This window comes from Mercenaria mercenaria, chromosome 13 (assembly GCF_021730395.1).
Source record: "Mercenaria mercenaria strain notata chromosome 13, MADL_Memer_1, whole genome shotgun sequence".
Lineage (NCBI taxonomy): Eukaryota > Metazoa > Mollusca > Bivalvia > Venerida > Veneridae > Mercenaria > Mercenaria mercenaria.
The window spans coordinates 16804793-16828800 of NC_069373.1; the positions used below are offsets into that span (position 1 = coordinate 16804793).

The 24008-nt window shown below is 37.5% G+C and overlaps 1 protein-coding gene across 1 annotated transcript in view; it reads left to right on the top strand.

Moving 5' to 3' along the window:
• Nucleotides 1–16566, top strand: part of LOC123529605 (serine/threonine-protein kinase mTOR-like) — a 106770-nt gene extending 90204 nt beyond the window's left edge. The window contains exons 37-46 of the mRNA XM_053520765.1: nt 995–1177; nt 2733–2867; nt 3609–3783; nt 4112–4247; nt 4768–4915; nt 5933–6055; nt 7245–7327; nt 9716–9919; nt 14143–14167; nt 15125–16566. Of these exons, the coding sequence (XP_053376740.1) occupies nt 995–1177; nt 2733–2867; nt 3609–3783; nt 4112–4247; nt 4768–4915; nt 5933–6055; nt 7245–7327; nt 9716–9919; nt 14143–14167; nt 15125–15553 (1641 nt within the window). The 3' untranslated portion in view covers nt 15554–16566. The remainder of the gene's footprint in view (nt 1–994; nt 1178–2732; nt 2868–3608; nt 3784–4111; nt 4248–4767; nt 4916–5932; nt 6056–7244; nt 7328–9715; nt 9920–14142; nt 14168–15124) is intronic.
• Nucleotides 16567–24008: the final 7442 nt, after the last annotated feature.

The window sequence follows — 24008 nt, forward strand, 5'->3', positions numbered from 1 at the left end:
TGAAAGAGCCAAAACTTGTTAATTTTTACCTTGTGAACACGATAGACGTGACACTTTACATTCGATTTAACCAGACTTACACACTTAATTCACAATAAGATCTTGATTCCTTTTGAAAACCGGGTAGATTCCATCTTGAGTTCTAGAGTTACTGCCCCTGAAAGGGGCAAAATTTCTATTGTGACCCTTTCAGCCATATAGAGGTTTCATTTATGCTTCGATTTTATACAAACTTGCACAGAATGTTTATCTTGATGAGCTGTAGGCCAAGTAAAAAAACTGGGTCATGTGGGGTCAAAAACTAGGTCACCAGGTCAAATAAAAGGAAAAGCTTTTTAACACCCTAGAGGCCACATTTATAACCCTATCTTCATGAAACTTGGTCAGAATGTTTATCTTGATGATTCCTATGCCAGATTCAAAACTGGGTCATAAGGGGTCAAAAACTAGGTCACCCAGTGAAATCAAAGAAAAGCTTGTTAACACGCTTGAGGCCACATTTATGACCCTATCTTCATGAAACTTGGTAAGAATGTTTATCTTAATGATTCCTAGGCGACCAAGTTCGAAACTAGGTTATGTGGGGTCAAAACCTAGGTCACCACTCAGATAAAGGGAAAAGCATGTTAACACTGTAGAGGCCACATTTATTACCTCATATTCATGAAACTTGGCCAGAATGTTTATCTTGATGATTCCAAGGCCAAATTTAACAGGTGAGCAATATAGGGTCATCATGACCCTCTTGTTGGTAATCTAAGCAGAAAGGTACATATCTACTTTAAAGTTTATAGTTCACCACTGCAAAAGTCATGTGTTTGAGTCCCTAACTGGGCAAGGTTCTTCTTTGAATAACTTACAAAAAGAGAATGAGATGGGGAGAGCCAGTTTGTACTGGTACAATATACAGAACTGTACTACAACACGTTAAACAGTTCTGAAAGGAGGCATATAACCCGGCAAGAAAAGATAAAACAAAAACTTTCTCCCTTAGGTGAGTGATGAGTTTATTCGAGTGGCAATTTTATGGCACGAGCTGTGGCATGAAGGCTTGGAAGAGGCATCTAGGTTATATTTTGGTGAGAGGAATGTGAAGGGAATGTTTTCTACACTGGAGCCGCTTCATGCAATGATGGAACGAGGCCCACAGACACTCAAGGAGACTTCATTCAACCAGGTAAAAAATGCAATTTCTAGGTTACATGATACTTATTTATTGCCTTCTACTATTTTAGACAACACCGAGTCTAGCAGAAGGAGACTTTATACAGCTGCCACATGGCACTTAAAAACTGCTGTTATGATAGTTATAAAATCTATAAGATCTTTTGGAGGCATTAAATGCAACCAAGCATATTAATAGCAGACTCTGTTCTTGAGTCTCTCACCATGTCTAATACGCATAATTGCAGAGAGTAATTAAGAAATTATGTCTCCCACCACACAGTGGTGTGGGAGACATATTGATTTACTCCAGTCTGTGTGTGTCTGTCACAAAGCTTGTCCGCACTCTTAAGTCGAACATTTCTCATCCAATTTTCACCAAACTTGAACAAAATGTGTTTGACCATAGGACTTCAGCCAGGTTCGATAACTAGCAAAATCGGTCCAGGCGTCTTGGAGTTATGGCCCTTGAATTACCAAAAATTGGTCTTTTTACTCTTGTCCGCACTCTAATTTAAATATTTCTTATCCAATCTTCTCCAAACTTGAACAAAATGTGTTTGACCATGAGACCTCAACCAGGTTAGATAACTAGCCAAATCGGTCCAGGCATTTTGGAGTTACGGCCCTTGAATTATCGAAAAATTGGCCTTTTTACTCATGTCCGCACTCTTAATCAAACATTTCTCATCCGATCTTCACCAAACTTGAACAAAATGTGTTTGACCATGAGACCTCGGCCAAGTTCGATAACTAGCCAAATCGGTCCAGGCATTTTAGAGTTACGGCCCTTGAATTATCGAAAAAATCCGTCTGTTTACTCTTGTCCGCTCTCTATGTCGAACATTTCTTATCCGATCTTCACCAAACTTGAACAAAATGTGTTTGGCCATAAGACATTACCCAAGTTCGATAACTAGCCAAATCTGCCCAGGCACTTTTGATTTATGGCCCTTGATTACTGATTGGATCCACTCATCCAGACCATCTAATTGGATCCACTCATCTAAAACATCTAGAGAAACTAACATTTTTCATAGGGGCAGTTGTGGGAGACATGCGCTTCTCTCAAAAGCATCTCTAGTTATTTATTGCAAAAGAGTGCTTTAACACTATTTATGCATGATGGGTGGTTGTACGTCGGGTGTAATAACTGTACGAGGGCGCAGCCCGAGTGAAATTATTTGTATGAAGTATTACCGTCCGAGTGTATAAATAGTGTTAAAACACTCTTTTGCTATAAATAATTTCGATTCTAATATGCCCTTAATCTTAAACAGTAGATAAAATATAGAGGCGCTCTTTCTTAGTCACAACAAAAAATTTGACGTCACCGCACGTTAAAGTGACGTCATTCTAGCGTAAGCGTGTTTTAACAGAGACAATCGAATTAGAATGAAGATTCTTTTCTGTTCAAGAAGAATATCAAATCTTCAAGTTTACAAAATATTATTTAAGTTTTCGAGTTTGACTCCTTTATGGTTGTTTAGGTTGTACGTCATTAGAGGCATAATGATGAGAATATAAAATTTGATTTAATAATTGTAATTGTTTTCTCAACCTTGCAGGCATATGGAAGAGATTTAATGGAAGCGCAGGAATGGTGTAAGAAATATCAGAGATCCGGGAACGTGAAAGATTTGACGCAGGCCTGGGATCTGTACTATCATGTGTTCAGAAGGATTTCAAAGCAACTACCACAGGTACTGTACATACTCTAATAATTAAAGTTACCTGTTAATTTTGTCCTACATATGTATATCAGTTCGCAGACTTTCGCTGTGATTTGATTTGCTCGTAGATTTTTATGGGTGATTCACACGAAAAAGATTGGTATCCAGTATCTGTTCCAGTAATGCGTAAGGAAAACACCATTTCTAAATTACACAGGAAACAGATTTTGGTGGCGAAAATCTGGGAGTTGGTCAGACTGCTCCTTTTTGCAATAACTTTGCGGGGAGGTGAGGGTGGGGCCACTAAGGGATGCCCTTGTCAGTCCATCCATTTAAGTTTGTGCCATGTGTATATCAAAAAGCAGTGTTATTCAGCCTGTTAAGTTGTGCATCTGCTGTTTTAATAGGGATTTCACACTGCCAGACCAGAGTTATGGCCCTTTACATAGTCAAAAATGTGCTTACAGTGACGGGGATTGGGGGCACCAGTGATGAACATGTATGGGCACACATCCAGTTTTCCTTTTGAAATTCTGATTTAGTTAGGTGTTAGAAGACACCATAACAGTTCTTTACTGCTTTAATGATGTAGTAGATCACCTTTCAGAACTTTATACCAATTTCTATGTTGCGTCATCTTATTTGTGGATATAATGATTGTTTTATTTCAGACAGACTTCACATTTTCAGTGCTGAATATATTCTAGTTATTTTGATATAGGTTTTCAGTATCTTTGTTGTATGAACATGTTAAATTTCTCGACATTTCAGTTGACATCACTTGAACTACAGTATGTTTCGCCAAAATTATTACGCTGTCAAGACTTGGAACTAGCCGTTCCAGGCACATATGATCCTAAACAACCTGTTATAAAGATCCGCCGTGTTCAAAGTTCCCTGGCAGTCATTACTTCCAAACAGAGACCTAGAAAGATTAGTGTCTTTGGTAAGTCATTGAGATTTTTTTCAGCTGTTTCTTGCTCTGCTCGACTGTTGGAAGATTTTCAAATAGTAGCAGTTTTGTAATCACCATTTCATCAGCACCAACGTGCGCATCACAAAATTTTGCTTACCCAACTGGTAGAAAGTTACTATACTTCATGTCAAGCTACCTTTTGAAAAAGTAGGGAAAACCCATCTAATGAAAAACCACTGTCTCAAAGCCATTTGGTTTAGAGGGTTTCATTCTATTATCAAAAGAAGATCAGAGAAAATGTTTGCTTTCAGAATTTGATTCTAAATATTTGACTCTATCAATGGTGGTAAATTTATAGGGAGTAATGGACAGGAGTACCAGTTCTTGTTGAAAGGCCATGAAGATTTAAGACAAGATGAACGTGTGATGCAGCTGTTTGGATTGGTCAATTCTCTGTTACTTAGCAACCCAGAGACATTCCGCAGAAATTTGACGTAAGTTTCAGTGTCTACATACATGTGTTGTTGTTACGTCCCATAAAATTTGAGACATGTACATTAGCAGTTGTTTGTCAGTCATTCAGTTTGTAAATATGAAATGGATAAATTATGGACTGTAATAAATTCACAGATTTTAATGAATAAATAGTTACTTGAATTAATCATTTCATAAGGTCATCATAGTTTTGAAATCTGAACTTTTGAAAAACTAAATCAGGGTTTTATTATGTTGTTTTTAAGAAATATTTTGCATTGAAATTTATTAAATCATTAGATTCCAAAGTTGTCCACTAAAATCATACAGAGTTTTGTTTGGTCTATAAGCACACTGCAAAAATTGAGGTTAAAAGGCAATTTTGCTTCTTTCTTGGTAGAGGAAGACTCTTGGTGCGTCACCAGGGTTTATTTCAGGCATTGATCACTGTGTAGATCCACTCGCCATCAACAAAACAACTGGATAGCTTCTTCACATTCATGTCATTAGTTTTCATTGTACCTACATATTTACTTTCAGGATTCAGAGGTTCTCTGTTATACCATTGTCCACTAATTCCGGGCTTATAGGCTGGGTACCACACACAGATACTCTTCATTCTTTGATCAGAGACTATAGGGAAAAGAAGAAAATTCTGTTGAATATTGAGCACCGACTTATGCTGAGGGTATGTTGATACACCATTTACTGTACTTAATACTAATGGGGCTCATGTGTAGTTTTGGTTATAACTGCCTTTATCATTTGAGCCGTGCCATGAGAAAACCAACATAGTGGCTTTGCGACCAGCATGGATCCAGACCAGCCTGCGCATCCGCGTAGTCTGGTCAGGATCCATGCTGTTTGCTAACAGTTTCTCTAATTCCAATAGACTTTGAAAGCGAACTGCATGGATCCTGACCAGACTGCGCGGATGCTGGTTGCAAAGTCACTATGTTGGTTTTCCCATGGCGCGGCTCATTTCCCTGCCTAAGTATCTGAACAAGTAGAATAGAGGACTTCTATGCAAGCTTCCAAGAATTTTATGACCCCCTTCGAAGAAGAAGAGGTATATTGTTTTCTTAATATTGTTCGTCTGTCTGTCCGTTGGTTGGTAGACCACTGGATTTCCGATCAATAACTAGAGAATGCTTGATAACACAATAGTCAGATTTCATTGGAGGATCGCATGTAGTCAATAAGTGACCTTTATCATGTTGGTCGTAGGTCACAGTGACCCCCAAGACTGAAAACTGTTTTCACTCGGCAACTAAAGAACACTTGCCTACAGTCGAAATGCTTTGATGGATGATTGCCTGTGGTCAGATGACCTCAATTTGGAGTGGAGATCAGTAGGTCAGTGACCGCGAGAGTGAAAATGGATTCTACTCAGTAGCTGAAGAACACCAGCATACAATCAACAAACTTTATAGGATGATTGCCTGTGATCAATAGATGACCCTTGTTATTTTGTGGGGTGAGAAGATAAAAGTCAAAGCCACAGTGATATTAAATGAAGTCTTTTTTTCCCTCTGTTTCTGATTGATTGTGGGGGAGGAAGAAGTGAATTATTTGCAGTTAACAAAATAGCACTGAAGGTAATCCTGGAACACTGAACATGTTAGCATAACTGAAGTACTGTTGAAATGCAGCATTGGACAAAACTATTGCATACAATAAGTTTGATATATTGTTTCTATAATAGATGGCTCCAGATTATGATCACCTGACATTGATGCAGAAGGTGGAAGTGTTTGAACATGCACTAGAGCATACACAGGGAGATGACCTGGCCAAAATACTCTGGTACAAGAGTCCAAATTCTGAGGTAAGTTTTGAACACACGGGCAGATTAACTAGTGAAATTACTGTGGTACAGGAGTCTAGACTTAGAGGCATATTTGAACATGTACTATAACACACAGGGAGACAACCAGGCGAAAATACTCTGGTACAAGATTCCAGTCAAGAACATGTACAAGAACGCAGACAGGGTAAGAGCTTTGGGAGTATACTCTTGTACCAGAGTCCAAGATCTGGGTAAGTTATAACATGCTGTAGAGCAGACACAGGGACAGGACCTTGGGAATGTACTCTGGTCCAAACTCAGGGGTGTATTTTAAATATGCACCAGAACACACCAGCAGGTGACCTAGCCAATATGCTTTGGTACACAAGTTTAAACTCTGAGTAAGTTTAAACATGCTCTGAAAGACACACAGGGAGGTAGCCTGGTGAAAATACTGTTGTGTTAAAGTTAGAGTTAGTTATATGACTGACATGTGTAATGTTGAAAATGGTCCAAGTTCAAATAATGCTGGTTTTAGGGATAATAGATAGATTGTGTAAGTTTGTGGATTTTCAAGATATCTTTTATTATTTTAATTTCATATTTTAAATATTCCTCTGGTAGGAAGTCTTTGTAAACATGTCTGTTGTGATTAACCTTTAGCATGCTAGATAAATTGTTGTCTGCTGGAAATGTCGTCTGCTGAAATTGTAAAGTTCATTCAGTTTGCTCCAAAATTGGAAGAAATATTGTCAGAGTAGCAAACAGCTTGGAACCTGATCAGACGCCGATTTAATCGGCGTCTGATCTGGTTCCAAGCTGTTTGCAAAGGCTGTTAAATTCGCCTGCAGCAGGCTAAGGGTTAAGATGTAGGTAAGTGATTTCCTTTACTATATTTTAACAGTAAAGTGCTGTTACACTTAAGGTAATAAAACATTCGGAAAGATTTGTCAGAGTGAACAAAATAATTTATAGTCAGAAAATGCTTCTTTGATGAAGATGGTACTCAGTAAGCAAGGATTTTCAATTGAAAATACACCAGGGTGATTTTTGGAGGATCAATTCTAAACTACTGGAGACATTTTGAAAAGGAGGGAAAAGATACCTCAGAACTTTTAATTGCATGTAATACCAATGATATTATGAAGAAACCCTTGAAAAAAAAAATGTTAAGGAATACAAAATGTATGCACATCAAACTATTGAAATATTAATAACTTTAATTTAGATATGGTTTGATCGGAGGACAAACTACACACGCTCTCTTGCAGTGATGTCAATGGTAGGATATGTCCTAGGTCTGGGTGATAGGTAAGTGGAGAACTTAAGATATCAGTTTTTTTTCTTCTGAATTTCTCTCTGCTTTTTTGAGAACCTGTTTTGACTCTGGTGTTTGCTTTCTCCTAAGTTTACTTGGGTCTCCTTGGTTGAGTAGTTTGAATCCTTTACACTTCACTTATGTGTGTTTACGGTCAAGGATCCTTTCTATAAGGTCAAGGTTTCTTTCTATTATTTTATGGGAGAAAGCCATTTATCTGTTTTTTCAGAAGATCAGTGTTTCTACCGATCGAGATACATGCCTTTGTCTAAAATAATGCTGAAAGGGGCACCTAGGGTCTTTGTCTGGAATTAAGGTAGTTCTGCACGTTTGATAAAACGGAAGTATTGGCAAGACATTATTTATCCGTATAACATAGAATAAAGCCTGGGCTCGGCATACAGAAGTGAAAATCATTTTATGAAATTGATGGCAATCCATGAGTAAATTTACTAAAATGGCAATGTTACTATCTTTTTAAAGATAAAATATCATATCAAAACTTTTGAGTCCAAATAATGTCTTGAAATGAGCTTGAATTGTGCGGATCTCTGTAGTAATCATGGGCAAATATCTCAAAAACGAGCACAAAAACATATGAGCCGTGCCATGAGAAAACCAACATAATGGCTTTGCATCCACGCAGTCTGGTCAGGATCTGTTTGCTTTCAAAGCCTATTGCAATTAGAGAAACCGTAAGCGAACAGCATGGATCCTGACCAGACTGCGCGGATGCGCAGGCTGGTCTGGATCCATGCTGGTTGCAAACCCACTATGTTGGTTTTCCCATGGCACGGCTCATATATATTTTATTTTACCAGTACTGGTATGTTTATATATGATTGTGAGAAGTTTCATTAAAATCTACAATGTAGAAAAACGTCTATTTAGTGAAAATGTTATCAAAATAGCAATTTTCCCTTAGTCTTCCATTATGAAACATTTTGTGTGGTTCATATTTTTCAAATCAGTCTAGCAAAAACTCAAGCCACTGACCCCATGTTTTTTATTTGCGAGATTTTTAATCCCCCACCAAGAGTGGTTTGGGGTTATAGGAATGACCTCTGTCCTTCCATCCGTAACATTTCGTGTCTGCTCTGTATCTCCTAAACCCCTTGAAGGATTTTCATGAAACTTGGGTCAAATGATCACCTTACAAGACAATGTGCAGAACACGAGTCAGCCATGTCAGCTCAAGGTCAAGGTCACAACTAAAGGTAAAAGGTTTGAGCCTTCCCTTTTGTGTCTGCTCTGTATCTCCTAAACTCCTTAAAGGATAATCATGAAACTTGGGTCTAATGATCACCTCATCAAACTGATATGCAGAACACATGAGTCAGCCATGTCGGCTCAAGGTCAAGGTCACAACTCGAGGTCAAAAGTTTGAGCCTTCAATTTGTGTCCACTCTGTATCTCCTAAACCCCTTGAAGGATTTTCATGAAACTTGGGTCAAATGATAACCCCATCAAGACGATGTGCAGAACTCATGAGTCAGTCATGTCAGCTCAAGGTCAAGGTCACAACTCTGGGTCAGATGTTTGAGCCTTCCATTTTGTGTCCACTCTGTATCTCCTAAACCCCTTGAAGGAATTTCATGATACTTTGGTCAAATGATCACCTCATCAAGACGATGTGCAGAACTCATGAGTCAGCCATGTTGGCTTAAGGTTAAAGTCACAACTCAAGGTCAAAGGTTTGAGCCTTCCATTTTATGTCTGCTTTGTATCTCCTAAACCCCTTGAAGGATTTTGATATAACATGGCTATAATATTCGCCTTATCAAGACAATGTGCAGAATTCAAAATTCATCCCTGCCAGCTTAAGGTCAAGGTCACAACTCAAATGTTTAATGGTTCCATCCAGTACCATCATCCCTTTCACTGTCCATAATAGTGGTGGGGGATATAGCTGTCTTTCAGACTGCCTTGTTCCAAATATATGCTGAAGTTTTGAAAAATCAGGGTTTAATCAAATTCTACATTGTAGGAAATATTTTTGCAGAACTACCTTAAAGCAGGCAGCCTCAGTGGCTTAGTGGTAAGGTCACTGACTCTGAATCACTTACCCTAAACTGTTGTTTGTTTTAAACCTCACTTTGGGCACAGAATTCTCTCTTTTGAGGAAACCATTTGTCTGGCTAATGGAGGGTCTTTGGTTGATTTCAGATGCCCATCCTTGCCTAAAATTATACCAGGAGTGGCACTCGGGAGGTCTTCCTCTACCACCAAAAGCTCACCGTGTGACCTGTAATTGTATGAAATTGATAGTTGACTCCCTTCACAAAACAAAACAAAGCTGGATGCTAACTTGCCATATGACTGTAGTTGTCATACAACTTCAGATACAGCAAAATGAAAATAGATATGTTTGTTATTTTCAGACATCCCTCCAACCTTATGTTAGATCGTATGAGTGGAAAGATTATTCATATTGACTTTGGAGATTGTTTTGAAGTTGCCATGGTGAGGGAAAAATTCCCTGAAAAGATACCTTTCAGGCTTACACGCATGCTTATAAATGCCATGGAGGTAGGTGCAAATATTTTTTTATGCCTATTCAGAGAAAAGTGCTTCAAGTGTGGGAGGTATTGAGTTTGATCCCTGCTGTTGTCATACCCACCAGTAGATCCCTTGCTTTGCACTTAGAATTGGAAGGGAAACTGGCTTTTCTTCTCTCATACTGTCATGGTGATGGATTCCTTCAGGAATGAGTTGTCGAGAGTGATTGATATAAGTTGTAGAACTTGTTTTGCAATCAACCTGAAATGAAATAAGTATAAGCTAAAGAAGAGGGAGTATATTGATTTACTCGTGTTGGCCAATCTCATCTGACTACTCTAGTAGACCATTCGGTTTCTGATGGGGAAATATGAAGTCAAACTTCATAGGATGATCGTCTGTGTTCCTTTGATGCCAGGCATCAAACGTCTTTATGTGATGATTACCTGTGAAATGTCAAGTAAAACATCATTTCCACAGTAATTATACCCCCAGACACAAAGTATATGGGGGCTTTATTGTAGGCATACATGCCTGTCCATCGGTCTGTGAATCTGTCCCTCATATCCGCTCAATGTGTTCTCTATGACTGGGAAGATTTCCATAAAACTAGTATCATTTTGTTAACCTCATCAAGACAACATGCAGAGTGCACAACCCAGGTCATTTGGCCAAAGGTCAAGGTCACACTTCGTGGTCAAAGATCAAATAGCTTACATTCGTGTTCGCTCCCATATCTTCTTAACCACTGAAAGGATTTTCATAAATTAGCATTAGCTGTTAACCTCTTCCAGATGACATGCATTGTGCACAACTCAGTTCATAAGATCCAAGGTCAAGGTCACACATAGCTTAAATTTGTGCCCACTCCGTAATTATCTTCTTATCAAGTGGAAGGATTTTCATGTATTTAGCATCAAGGTGGCTTGCAGAATACAAGCCAGATGACTAGGTCCAAGGTCAAGGTCAAACTTGAAAGTCAAAAGGACATGATCGCAATCTTTTACATTCCCTTTATCAAAGCAGCATCCCAGGGTATTAATCACCTTCAGTGATAGCTCTAGTTTTGACCTCTACTGCTCTTTTGTATAAGACTTTAAAGAAGATGTAATTTATTGGTAAGAATTAGATTCATTTGCTAGGATGTTACTGAATTGATCTTGAAGAAATGACTTTATTTCCCCTAACTTCTGCAGGAATAAAATGAATGAATGAATAAAGTGTAATTTCCTTTTAGATTTTTTATCTGTGTTTCCAAGTAAAAAAAAATATATTTTGTTATTTTGAATCCTACATGTGATGTATAGGTGGAACATTACAAGATTGAGATGTGAAGTGATGTGAGGGAAAATTCTGCTACTTAGAGAAACATAAGTGCAGATTTTAAATGGCTGTAGGAAGAGCTTCGTTCTATTGATCCTTTTGTCAACACGTAGATCTTGCTTGGCATAGTGGAGGAACTTTCTATAAAGCTGTTGGTAAATAGTGTCGAGAGTATTGTATAATTTATTGTTTGAAATAACGAAGTGATGTAAAAACTAGAGAGGTTATATTGATTTAGCTCAGTATTGAATCTTATGACTATCTTTAGTGAACATGGTTTTGATGGGTACTGTTAATAAACGTATAAGGAGATCACAGTCTGTCGGGGTTAAGTCTTTATGGTTTATGTGATATGTCAAGAAACTACAGTTCATTTCCACAGTTAATTATACCCCATCATACCAAAGTATATGGGGTTTATTAGAAATGTGTCTGGTCTGTATTGTCCAGTTCGTTATGTGTTTCAGTGGAGATTCTAACACAATTCAATGAGAACTCTTGAGCATCAGAGGCCATCATATTTATGAAGGTCATACTCGGGGTAAGATCAATAGCTGACCCTTTGTTTCGTCCCATAATTCAACCACAAGGACTTTTCTAAAACATTGAGGTAACCTTTAGTGACATCGCAGGCAAACTTCATATATAAGATCCTAGGTCAGTAATAGCTAAATTTTTTGTTCATATTTCTTCAGGAATTTATGTACCACAGTTTTGGAGTCTACAATGGCCAAGCCAGCCAATACTACCCAGGCCTGAAATATGCCAGTGCCGCAATTTTACACATAAACAGCATCCGTATAATCACCTTCGTATGTCAAATTCTTGTCGTTAGATTAAGATGTAATTTAGGTAGAATAGATTCAAATTTTAGATACCTGAGAAATTTAGACTTCCAAACCCAGGGTAAAATGAAAGGCAGAATGTCAAAAAGTTACAGTCTAACCGTGCTTAAACAACAGGGAAGAGATACATTTGCGTCTTAAATGATCGCTACTTAGGTTGAATTTATTTTTAACTTTGGAACAGGTTTCCTTTGCTGTTTAGGCCATATTCTTTGGGTTTCAATTATGAAATTTTTACAATAATTACTGCCTTTCCCTTGCAATAAAATGTTTTTTAGTCTCTAGAAATCGGTGATTTTTACCTACTATTGTTACAGCCTTTCAACAATAAAAGTTGTTTGACCATCTTTCAGCCAATTACGGATAGGGAAGTATTGCATGAGTAACATCTTTATCTGACTAGATTGCGTAGTATGATAAAAATAGTATTTAGTATTTTAGTTCAAAAACAATTAATTTCTGTTTTTCTATAGAACTTATGACGAGTAATATATATCACAATATATGTATAATTAGTTTCTGATTTACTTTCAAAATGTTGACACAAATTAACTGACACAATTGCATAATTACTGCATTTGGTCACTCAATTACACTGGTTTAGTGTAATTGAGAGCTCCTGTATTTGTCGACTTGTGTATCAGTAATTAGCACTGTCCAATCGGTACTTCGGGTTATGCTAAAAATAATTTTAAATCTAAGTCTCCTCGAAAATTGGTGGTGGCCCGACGAGGTGTAGAAAGGTAATATGGAACTTCCTTCAGCGTTGACATACTGTCATACCATGTAACAGTAGACTGTACCTTTTAGAAACTGTATTCTAAATGTTTGAATATATGCTCTTACAGTCATGATGGAGTACTACAGTATATGAAGAGTAATGTCTGATTAAAATAAGCAGTCTATGGTTACTGAGTTCTCTACTTTACTAAATGGGGTATTATGGTCACTGTGATAGTAACTAAAACATTTGATAATATACAGGTGTTATGTATTTTTAGTGCATGTTGTGATATTACATGCATATAATAGTGGATATCTAGAAGCTAGTTTCAAAATGATCAATTTAGGGAGATGTTAAAAAGAAATATGTCAGCCATTCATTATTATGTATTTCAAAAATACAGATTATTTAGTTATTAACTCTATTGAGAGGATTCAAAATTCTATGGATTGTTGCAAAGGGATGTGTAATGTTAAGTGAAGCATTTGTAACATTTAATAGATCTTATCTAGGAAATCTTATGGGATTACCTGATGTAGATGACCTGTCTTGGTACTGATAAAAAGAAAAGTTAAGGCCAACATCTTATACTTGAACAGTTCTGTAAATCACCTAGAATTCACAATGGAAAATTTAGTGATACTTGTGGTACATAGGTCTTTTTATTTGTAAACTTTATTTACTACAATTTGTATTCAAATGCCTTAGAAAAATATAAAATGCCGTGCTCTGTTTAAGAGAAAATTTTCATTATCAGTACAATTTTGTCGATTAACCAGCACTACTAAAGTATCTAATGCTTTACCCGAAACACAGTAGGACGCTTAATGTGTTACTAACAAATGACCCAAAATTACCGCCATGCAATTGTAAGTACACTAAGTCTTATGGTTTTACTCACCACGTGTGTTTGCAAATCACCTTTTATTTTAAAGGGAAATACATTTGTTTACACTTCTATATCAGGCAGTTTACTCTAAGGCACATGTAGATTTTTACTGATTTAAGATCTCCGTGGCCGAGTGGTTAAGGCCGCTGACTTTACATCACTTGCCCCTCATTGTTGTGGGTTCGAGCCTCACTCGGGGCGTTGAATTTTTCATGTGAGGAAGCCATCCAGCTGGTTTACGGAAGGTCGATGGTTCTACCCAGGTGCCTGCTCGTGATGAAATAATGCACAGAAGGGCACCTGGGGTCTTCCTCCACCATTAAAGCTGGAAAGTCGCCATATGACCTATCATGTGTTTGTGCGATGTTAAATCAAAAAAAAAAAGAAAAGAAAGATTTTTAAATGGCATTTTGATAAAAAAATACATTCCATGGAAATAGACAAATTTGTGTAGCTGAAACCAAATGATGTTTCATGAAACTGTAGGGTATTTAGGATGAACATATTTTCAAATACATCTATAAACAGTGTTGGAGAAGGTAGAAGACTTCAGGTGATAAGATAAATTTCTTTAAAGCTACTTGCCCACAGTTTGAGTGAATTTTTTCAGCATGCTCATTTCCACCAACTTTGGCATAAAGTGTATATATGACACTGAAAAATGATAGTGGTTGAAAATAAAAGTGAGATATTCAATTTGGTAAAAATGTAAGCATAATGTAAAATTTCTGCATTATTTTGAAAGCGTTGCTATGGTTTACTACCTTCTGTTCAATGTTTTTGGTCATTTATAAGAATACCTTGCAAAAATCTTATGTCAATAAGTTTGTACCACTACTCACTTTCAGAGTACTCACTTTTTATGGATTTTTGAGAGAAATTATTTTTCACCTTAAATGTATGGTTTAGTCCCCTTAACTTGAATTACTCATTCATGAAATGAACAGTGCATTCAGCTAAAGCCCAGAACAGACAGAATTATCGACATGTTTGAAAAAAAAAAAGATTTTATTTGATACTAGACTTTTCAGTTGTAAATAAATTTATTGACATTATTTCCTCTTAAGAGTTACTTGTATCAATAAGGACTTAATTACAGGGAGAAAAAATTCAAAATTTACAAGATATTTTTCTCATCATCTTCAAAGAAAAAACTAGGACAAACTATTTAGTATTATTATGGCTATTGACCCTTATTGTTGTAATACTTACCTGGTGGGAAAAAAATTATCTGTATCTGTATGTTATTACTTTTTCATCTCTTCTCATAAATAATTCATCATTGCAATTTACTGTAATAAATAATACACATATTGTCCTGCAGAAAATTGTATTCGGCAATAATTTCTTAAGAGCCAAGTTATAACAAAATCCTGGGATAATCCTTATTGACTTTGAAAATTACTTACCCGGTTACCTGAATCAAGCAATGGTGGGAGTATATGTGTTCTACAAACAGCTGTCAGGGTTTTGTTTGGTTTGTGTACATATATTACTTAGCATCTGCTAGTACATCTTAAATGTAGAGAGAAAAAAGTGTTTCATGGACACAGTTTGTCATCTGATATTTTCTTCAGCACCTTTATTATTTTCAGCCACAACCAAAACCAAAGTAAAAACTGCGCGCTCGGATCCTACTTACTCAGAGAGCAATAACGATCAGGGAGATAACTTTGAGAATGTTGAGCTGACACAAACTAGTCATAAAAAATCTGTAGCGGAGGTGAGCCAGACTGCAGGAGGAGATAACTCTCAACAAGAGAGCCTCAATAAGAAGGCTATAAGCATTGTTGAGCATGTACGTGCCAAACTGACCGGTAGAGATTTCTCCGTGGAGGCACCAGTGGATGTAGCCAGTCAGGTTGATTTGTTGATAAAGCAGGCAACATCGCACGAGAACCTGTGCCAGTGTTATATTGGTTGGTGTCCATTCTGGTGAGGAATTCCCAAAGACAAAATCTGTACTTACAAAGACGTTGATGTAATTATTTTAATATGACAAGACATACAAATATTAAATTAAACACACTAACTTTGACACCTCATCCATCTGGCAGTGCTTGAAGTGAATAAGAATTTTAGATTAAAGGCATAATGGAATTTAAAAAACTATAGCAAACATATGTTTAAACACTCATATAGGTTGCACGCCATACAGACTAATAAACTAGTAGCCCTTGTTCAATTATTCTGCTGGTTGTATAATCTTTTCTTTTTATATGAATTAATGAAACCACACAAAGTCTTATACTGTATATTCTTTCCTAAAATTGAATGTCTTTTTAGCTCACCTGAGACAAACTTAGAAAATCATGGGTATGATAATATTTCTGTTAAACAGAGACAAAAAAATCAGATGAGCGTCTGCACCCGCAAGGCAGTGCTCTTGTTTAGTTTTAGTTTTGAGCTCAAAACTTGTCTGCAAATACAACCTTGCCATTTAGGAACAATTTAAGAATGAGAACATGAGAATTGTAAAAGTATTGTATGAACTCTGAGGTAATATGGAAATATTGTCTACATTGTATGAAGAAGTGAATAATGTTTGTCAGTGTTGTACTGGTATTGTTAATTCTGTGTGACTCTTGGTTACATCTTGCACATGTATTGTAATTTGTATATAAACAAATGTTTAATTGCTGTATGTAGATATAACAAATATGTGAAAAAGGATTTGTGTTATCAAAAAGACGTTTATATATAGTTTCAGATATGAAAGCAACTTGTACACAGTTACCACTATATAAATTTTGTAATCCAGAAACAGAATAAGATTGTATATATCAATTAAAATGTTTTATTATGTACAGTTCTTGTACTAATTACATGGCATGCTACATGTAAAAATGCTTTAGCGTGGTACATGCAAAACTATTAAATATGTTGCAGAAGTGCTTTTTTCTTGTTGATTGATTATGATGTGATTTTGGAATATAAATTATGTTGAAGTGATTAATGCTGTGTTTGTCTGACAACGAAGAAGAATAAAGCACTGAAGATATGTTTTCAGTGTTTTTAAACTTAAAAAAAGATACATTGGAAGCTCAAAGTGGGAGTCATATTTTAATTTGATGCAAGGAAAATATTTTCTGTCACACAAAGAATTGGTCTTGGTCAAAGGCAGACATCTTTTGGTTAAGGTTCATGTCTGCCAAAGGTCAAGGTCATTGGGTTCAGATATTTTGTAATGATGTTGTTTAACGTTTTATGGGAAACTTTTCAATTTCTTGTATTTTAACTACTGTCCCTATTCTCATCAAATTTTACATGAGGATTTGTCCTAGTAACAGTCAGACATCTTTCTTTTGTGTTATGGTCAAGTACGTCATAGGTCAAGGTCACAGGTAAGATATTGTGCTAATGTTTTACGCCACAATTCTTATTTTCGTTGTGTCTTCTGACATTACTATCATTTACTCTCAAATGGAGACTGTAGCCAGGGAGAATTTATGTTTGGTTATGGGGCTACAAAGGGGCCTTGGGATAACTTGCCTCATTTCAATCAGTTGAAAGGGTCGATCCCTTCCTTATCTGCATATTGCTTTTTTTAGTTTCCTCAAACACACCCATCCCTTCTGCCCCGCCTCTTCACCCATTTCACCCCAAATCTCGATCAACCTGAAATTGTTTATTGTCCTCATACCACTCTTCTGTTACACCATATTTCTTTTCTTTGCATACACCCCTTTCTACATCCTCTGTTAATCACCTTCCTCCAAAAACCTGAATTTTAGAAAATAAGATTTTATTATTCCCTGCCGAGAGCTTTTAAGAGTTTTTAAATAAGTTAACTGATGTATGGAGATGCCACCAAGACTAGATTTGTTGCCCTTTGTACATGTATATATAACACATGTTGTTTAATTCCATTTTTCGTCCGTCAGAAATCGTATCTCAAACATAGTTGGAAGGATTTCAATAAAACATGGTAGAAATGTCAATGGCTACAGGGCAACGCGGTACTGCAAGTTTCTTTAAGACTGGTTGAAGAAGACAAGATTTATGGCTCTGCAATTACATATATGAGCCGTGCCATGAGAAAACCAACATAGTGGGTTTGCGACCAGCATGGATCCAGACCAGCCTGCGCATCCGCGCAGTCTGTTTAGGCTCCATGCTGTTCGCTTTTAAAGCCTATTGGAATTGGAGAAACTGTTAGCGAACAGCATGGATCCTGACCAGACTGCACGGATGCGCAGGCTGGTCTGGATCCATGCTGGTCGCAAACCCACTATGTTGGTTTTCTCATGGCACGGCTCATATAGTACATACACAGTGTTTATTCGATTTTTTTGTCCGTCCGGAATTAGTTTATAGGATTTCAATAATACATGGTAGAAATGTTAACTGCTTTAAAAAATGCGGCCCTGCAAATTTCATTGAATTTTGCTTATTTGTATAATTCATAGTCTTTTTTTTGTGCCCATCCAGAATCCTACCTCAGACATGGTTGAATGGAGTTCAATAACACTCGTAGATACAGAAATGCGGCCATGCAAGTTTCAGACAGGTTGCACAAAGTAAGCGAGATTTGGGGTCCAGTATACGTTTGCATAATACGTTAATAGTGTTTTTATTCTATCTTCCGTCCTTCTGTCCACCCGGAGCCAAGTCTCAGACATGGTTTGAAGGAAAGTTTAATAAAACGTAGTAAAAAGGTATTTGGTTTATCAGTGTTTTACGTATAATCCAACAGGTAAATTGTGTTTGTAAATTTTAAAATCAGTTTACAGTTCACTATAGATGTTCCTGCCAGGAGGTAAATGATATGTCTACCACCAGCTTTGTCATTTCTTCTATGTGTTGCGTGGCTAAAGGAACAATAGAGAAAACAAAAGAGTTGCCACATAAATACCCATACGTAAGAACGTTCGTCTGTCAGAAAGTTCGCCCACGCAACTCTTCCGTCACCAATGGATTGATTTACACCTACCTTCACAAGAGTGGTCATTGTCGAGCTTAGTTGTGCATATCGTCGGCATTGTCTGGTTCGATGGTTTCCAGAGGAGGTAATTCGTCAAATTTTATGATGTTTTGGGCACTAATTAATATATTATTTGGTGGATTTACACCACAACGTACAGGAGTGATCAGTGCCAAGCCTCAGTATGCATATTATCGGCATTTTGCGCTTCGATAATTTTGAGCTGAATTGTGGCTCTTAATTTATCAAATTTTAAGATTTTTTGGCCACTTCTCTTATTATGTCTCCCACCACACAGCGGTGTGGGAGACATATTGATTTACTCCAGTCTGTATGTCCATGTGTTTGTCTGTCACAAAGCTTGTCCGCACTCTTAAGTCAAACATTTCTCATCCGATCTTCACCAAACTTAAACAAAATGTGTTTGACCATAAGACCTCGACCAAGCTCGATAACGAGCCAAATCGGTCCAGGCATTTTGTAGTTCTGGCCCTTGAATTGTAATGAGTAAACAGTATATAAAGACTGACTTGCTATTTAGATGATTAGGCAGTTGTGGGAGACATTCGCTTTTCTCAAAAGCAGCTCTAGTATTATTGGACGGATTTACCTCAAACCTTTCACAAGTTATCACTGCTAAGCCTAAAACATTTCGAAATGTTCCGGTTCAGTGATTTTCAGCGAAGTCATGGCCCTTCATTTGTCGTACTTTACCTTGTCCAGGCAACTGCTTTGATACAACTGAGAGGAATTACACCAAACTTTATAAATGATCAGTGCCAAGCCTAGTTGTGCATATCACGGCTCGGTGTTTTTCAATTGGGATGGCCCCAGATTCATCAAAGTTTATTATGTTTTAGCCATTTCTCTTATATAATTTGGTGGATTTTCACCAAACCTTACAGGAGTGATTAGTGCCAAGTATAATTAATTAATTATGCATAATGTCGGCATGTTCCGAATATGATTCAGTAATTTGTATGGAAGTTACGGCCCTTTATTTGTCAAATTATGTGCTATTTTGGCTACAACATTGGGCAGATTTCCACTAAATCTTGCAGTTATCAGTTCCAAGCCTAGCTGTACATGTCATTGGCATGTTCTGGTTCTCCGGTTCAGTGACTTACATTTGTGATTTGTCATGTTTTACAGTGTTTACACTAGTTGTTGTATTCAGTTAGGCTGAATTTCACTAAAACTCGCAGTATTAGTGTGAAGCGTAATGTTGCATATTATATCATGTTCTGATTAAATGATTTTCGGCGGAGTCATGACCCTTGATTTGTCAAATCCTTTGCTCTGTGCTACTTCTCTTAAACCACTGGTTGGAATTTCACAGGAGTTGCCACTGCCAAGCCTAGTTTTGTACATCGTTGGTATGCTCTGGTTCAGTGATTGTCCTTGGAGTTATGGCTCTTACATTTTGGAATTTTACAATTTCTGCATGGTAAGTTGTGGGAGACGTACGTTTTTCGTGAAAACAGTCTCTAGTTAAATATTGTTTCTATGAGCAGGATTACCACTTTCCTATACATGCAACCTCAAGCACTAATAAAATCTGTAAAAAGACCCTATGGAAGCGTAGAATGCAACCAAGCAGAATAATTATAGCAGACTCAGTTTGACTGAGTCTGTTCATGAGACTATTTTACTAAGAGCAGTTTCCTACCTATTTTACTACCATCAGTTAAATGGTTTATGGGAATGTTTACCAGTTACATGTAATTGACAGCATTTAAATTATGTTACTAAGAGCACATTACCAGTTTCCTATATATTTTTCCAGCAGTTTAATGGTTTTTGAAAGCAGTTAAATAGATTTCTATTTTATATTACTACCACCAGTTAAAGTATTTATTAGAGCAGTTTACCAGTTTCCTATAAGCTACTGCCAGCAGTTAAATGGTACATGTATACATATGAAAGCAATTTACCAGGATCCTGCTACTGCTTGCATTTAAATGGTTTATTAGAGCAGTTCCCCAGAATAGTTTACCAGTTTCCTCTATGTTACTGTCAGCAGTTAAATGGTTTATTAGAGCAGTTTACCAGATTCGTTTACCAGTTTCCTCTATGTTACTGCCAGCAGTTAAATGGTTTATTAGAGCAGTTTACCAGATTAGTTTACCAGTTTCCTCTACGTTGCTGTCAGTAGTTAAATGGTTTATTAGAGCAGTTTACCAGATTAGTTTACCAGTTTCCTATACGTTACTGCCAGCAGTTAAATGGTCTATTAGAGCAGTTTACCAGATTAGTTTACAAGTTTCCTATACGTTACTATCAGCAGTTAAATGGTTTATTAGAGCAATTTACCAGATTAGTTTACCAGTTTCCTATATGTTACTCCCAGCAGTTCAATGGTACAAGTATATGAAAGCAATTTAAAGGATCCTGTTACTGCCAGCAGTTAAATGGCTGATAAGTGCAGTTTACCTGATTAGTTTACCAGTTTCCTATACGCTACTGCAAGTAGCTAAATGGTTTATTAGAGTAGTTTATCAGTTTTCTATACGTTACTGACAGCGATTAAATGGTTTATTAGAAGAGTTTACTAGTTTCCACTACGTTACTGCCAGCATATGGTATATGAAAGCAATTGACCAGGCTCAAGTTACTGCCAGCAGTCAAATGGTTTATGAGAGATTTTTTTTATCAGACTCCTGTTACTGCCAGCAGTTAAATGATTAATGAGAGAAGTTTACCACTTTCATTACTGCCAGCAATTAACTGTTTTATTAGAGCAGTTTACCAGTTTCCTATATGTTACTGTTAGCAGTTAAATCATCGATTTACAGGGTTCCTGTTACTGCCTACAGTTAAATGGTTTAAAGAGGTTGCCCAGGATAGCCATTATGCTGGCTCCCAATAGTCCGTCACCCTCTACAGCTTCCACCGGGACCCAACCCAAACTCGGGGTCCCATAGGGCCCTACTATTTACTGCTGTAACGATTTTAGGCCACCGCCCCACCCCAGCCTTACGCCTTGCCCGGGTTCCTTCCAAACGAGAGTTCTCCCGGAATGGTGGCTACCTATACCTGTTGGGGGACAACCCTCTTTACAACGGCCACCCAGTCCTATCCAAAACTCAAGTTCTGTGGCGGAGCTTTGGGCAAACAAACTGAAAGAAGTAAAAAAAAAATTCGAAGACGGGCTCAGACCAAGTTTTAGATCAGCTCACGAGTTTTTCCGGAAAGGCGGCTACACGTGCCTGGTGGGCGACAACCGCTCTATTACGGTCACCTGGTCCGATCCAAACTCAAGGTCTTGGGTGGATCTGGGGGCGCCAAAACAGAAAAAAAGTGAAAACTTCTGATACTCGCTCATTGCTAGTAGTAAACTAGAGTTTTCCGGGAATAGCCACTGTGCTGCCCCCGAACCCCTCCCCAATGACCGTCACAATGACCATCCGATCCCAACCAAAACTCAGGGTCCCATAGAACCGTCCTATGTACTGCTGGTACGATTTAAGGCCACTCACCCCTGCCCAATCCCCCCCCCCCCCTACCCCCGCCTCACACCTTACCCCAGGTTCCTCCCAAACAAGGGTTTTCCCGGAATGGTTACCCGTGCCTGATGGGGTATGGCCTCTTTACACAGACCATCCAGTCCGATCCTAAACCAAAGGTCTGGGTTGAGCGGGGGTACCCAAAATGAAAAAAGTGAAAAATAATCAAAACGGCCTCAGACTAATTTAAATGGCCAGTGACGGCATCAATCCTTTTACTGAATGTGTCACTTCGGCTCAAGTTTGTTTTTGCACCCGTCGTAAAAATACATTGCCAGAAAATAGTTTGGGTATCATATCAGATGCAGGAAATGTTGAAAATAGGGAATGTATGCGATGCTACAAGGCAACAGGAGCTCTTGGACCCAACCGGGCGGTTGGATTGAGTTTGACAGAATATAAAAGTGGCTACACTCTGGGGATTTGATCTAACCGCAGATCAAGGTTGCGAGGAAGGTCAACTTCACCCTATAAAATGGGGAACCTGAGGTTCAGTTTGCACAAGCACTTCCTACTGTCGTCAACGTGATAGTGTACGCAGAATATGACAATCAAATTGAAATCAACGGGCTGAGAGAAGTCACCACAGATTATTAAACATGGATGGTCATGCCTATGCAAGAAAACTCAGAGAAGATGCTGAAAAAAAAGAGAAATATCACGAACCGATATTTAAAAGAAAACTACAGAATATGCGGGACACCTTACACAATTGTGTTGTGGATGAACTTCAAACACTCATCGATGACGTATATAAGAACTCTTTTAGATGTAAAGTCAATTACAACATCAGCTGTGTTTGTTTACATCTACTGGGTGAAGTTGTCATTGAAAAAAACTCTTAGTCAACTGAATCTCTACAATGGCATGGAAAAGTGGTATCCAAAACTAGAGCTTTTGGGAGTCCATGGCAGAGAGAAATATAAGGGGGAAGTTAGACTGACAATCATATCCACGGGAAAGCTGGATGAGTATGGGCAGAACGAGTGAAAGACGCCTGGAATCATGAATACCCATGAACTTCAATACATCTTGGATAAATTGTTTATATTGAGAACACTCAATGGAAACGTGTGCGCCAAGGGTGATCTACCAAAGCTGAAACCCTGTCATGTTAAAGCTTACTTAGTGAACACGCATGACTCAGAACAGCCTGGAGAACATTGGATGGCTATTTACTTCGAGAAAATACAGCTATCTACTTTGACTCTCATAGATTACCAACCTTAGAAGTAGCTATTCAACCTTTCTTGGACAAAAATACTAGAAGCTGGACTAGGAACAACATACGATTTCAAAATGGAAGCAGTGCTATGTGTGGTGTTTACTGCATATTTCCTCTGTAAGCTTTAGTCAAAGGATGTGATTTAGAGACTATTTTGACTGTCAAATTTCGTTTAGAGCCAAGATATTGGCATCTCAATGACAAAGACGTGGGAACTTGGTTTAAACAATCCTATGGACACTTGTATGCAAAAGCTAGATCACTAGCTAAACCTGAACATTGTCAATGTTGTACAGCAGACCAATCTAATAAACTTGCTTTAGCTTTGTTTAAATTGTAAGGGTTAGACCATGATTATTTGTATCCTTAATATTCTGTGTTAATAAAGTTACTTGTTCAATAAAAAATATGTAGACACAATATTCTTGTTATTTTTCCCTATATAGGGGTAGTAGTAAGTTGCCATAAACGACCATGTTCATACAATACTCTAAATTGAGTGTCCTAGTTATTTAAAAGAAAACTTTGTGAAAATTAGTGACATGCATAGTTATAGAAGCAAATATACTTTTTTGTTTCACAAGTAAAATGGTTTTACACGAAATACTTTTTATTATAGCTGCATTCATTATTGGAATTATCTTCCTAAAACATTATACTTTTAAAGACTAAAGTAGCTTTTAAGCGTGCTGTAATTTAAAAACAGTATTTGATGGACAAAATGGTAATTCATGAGATT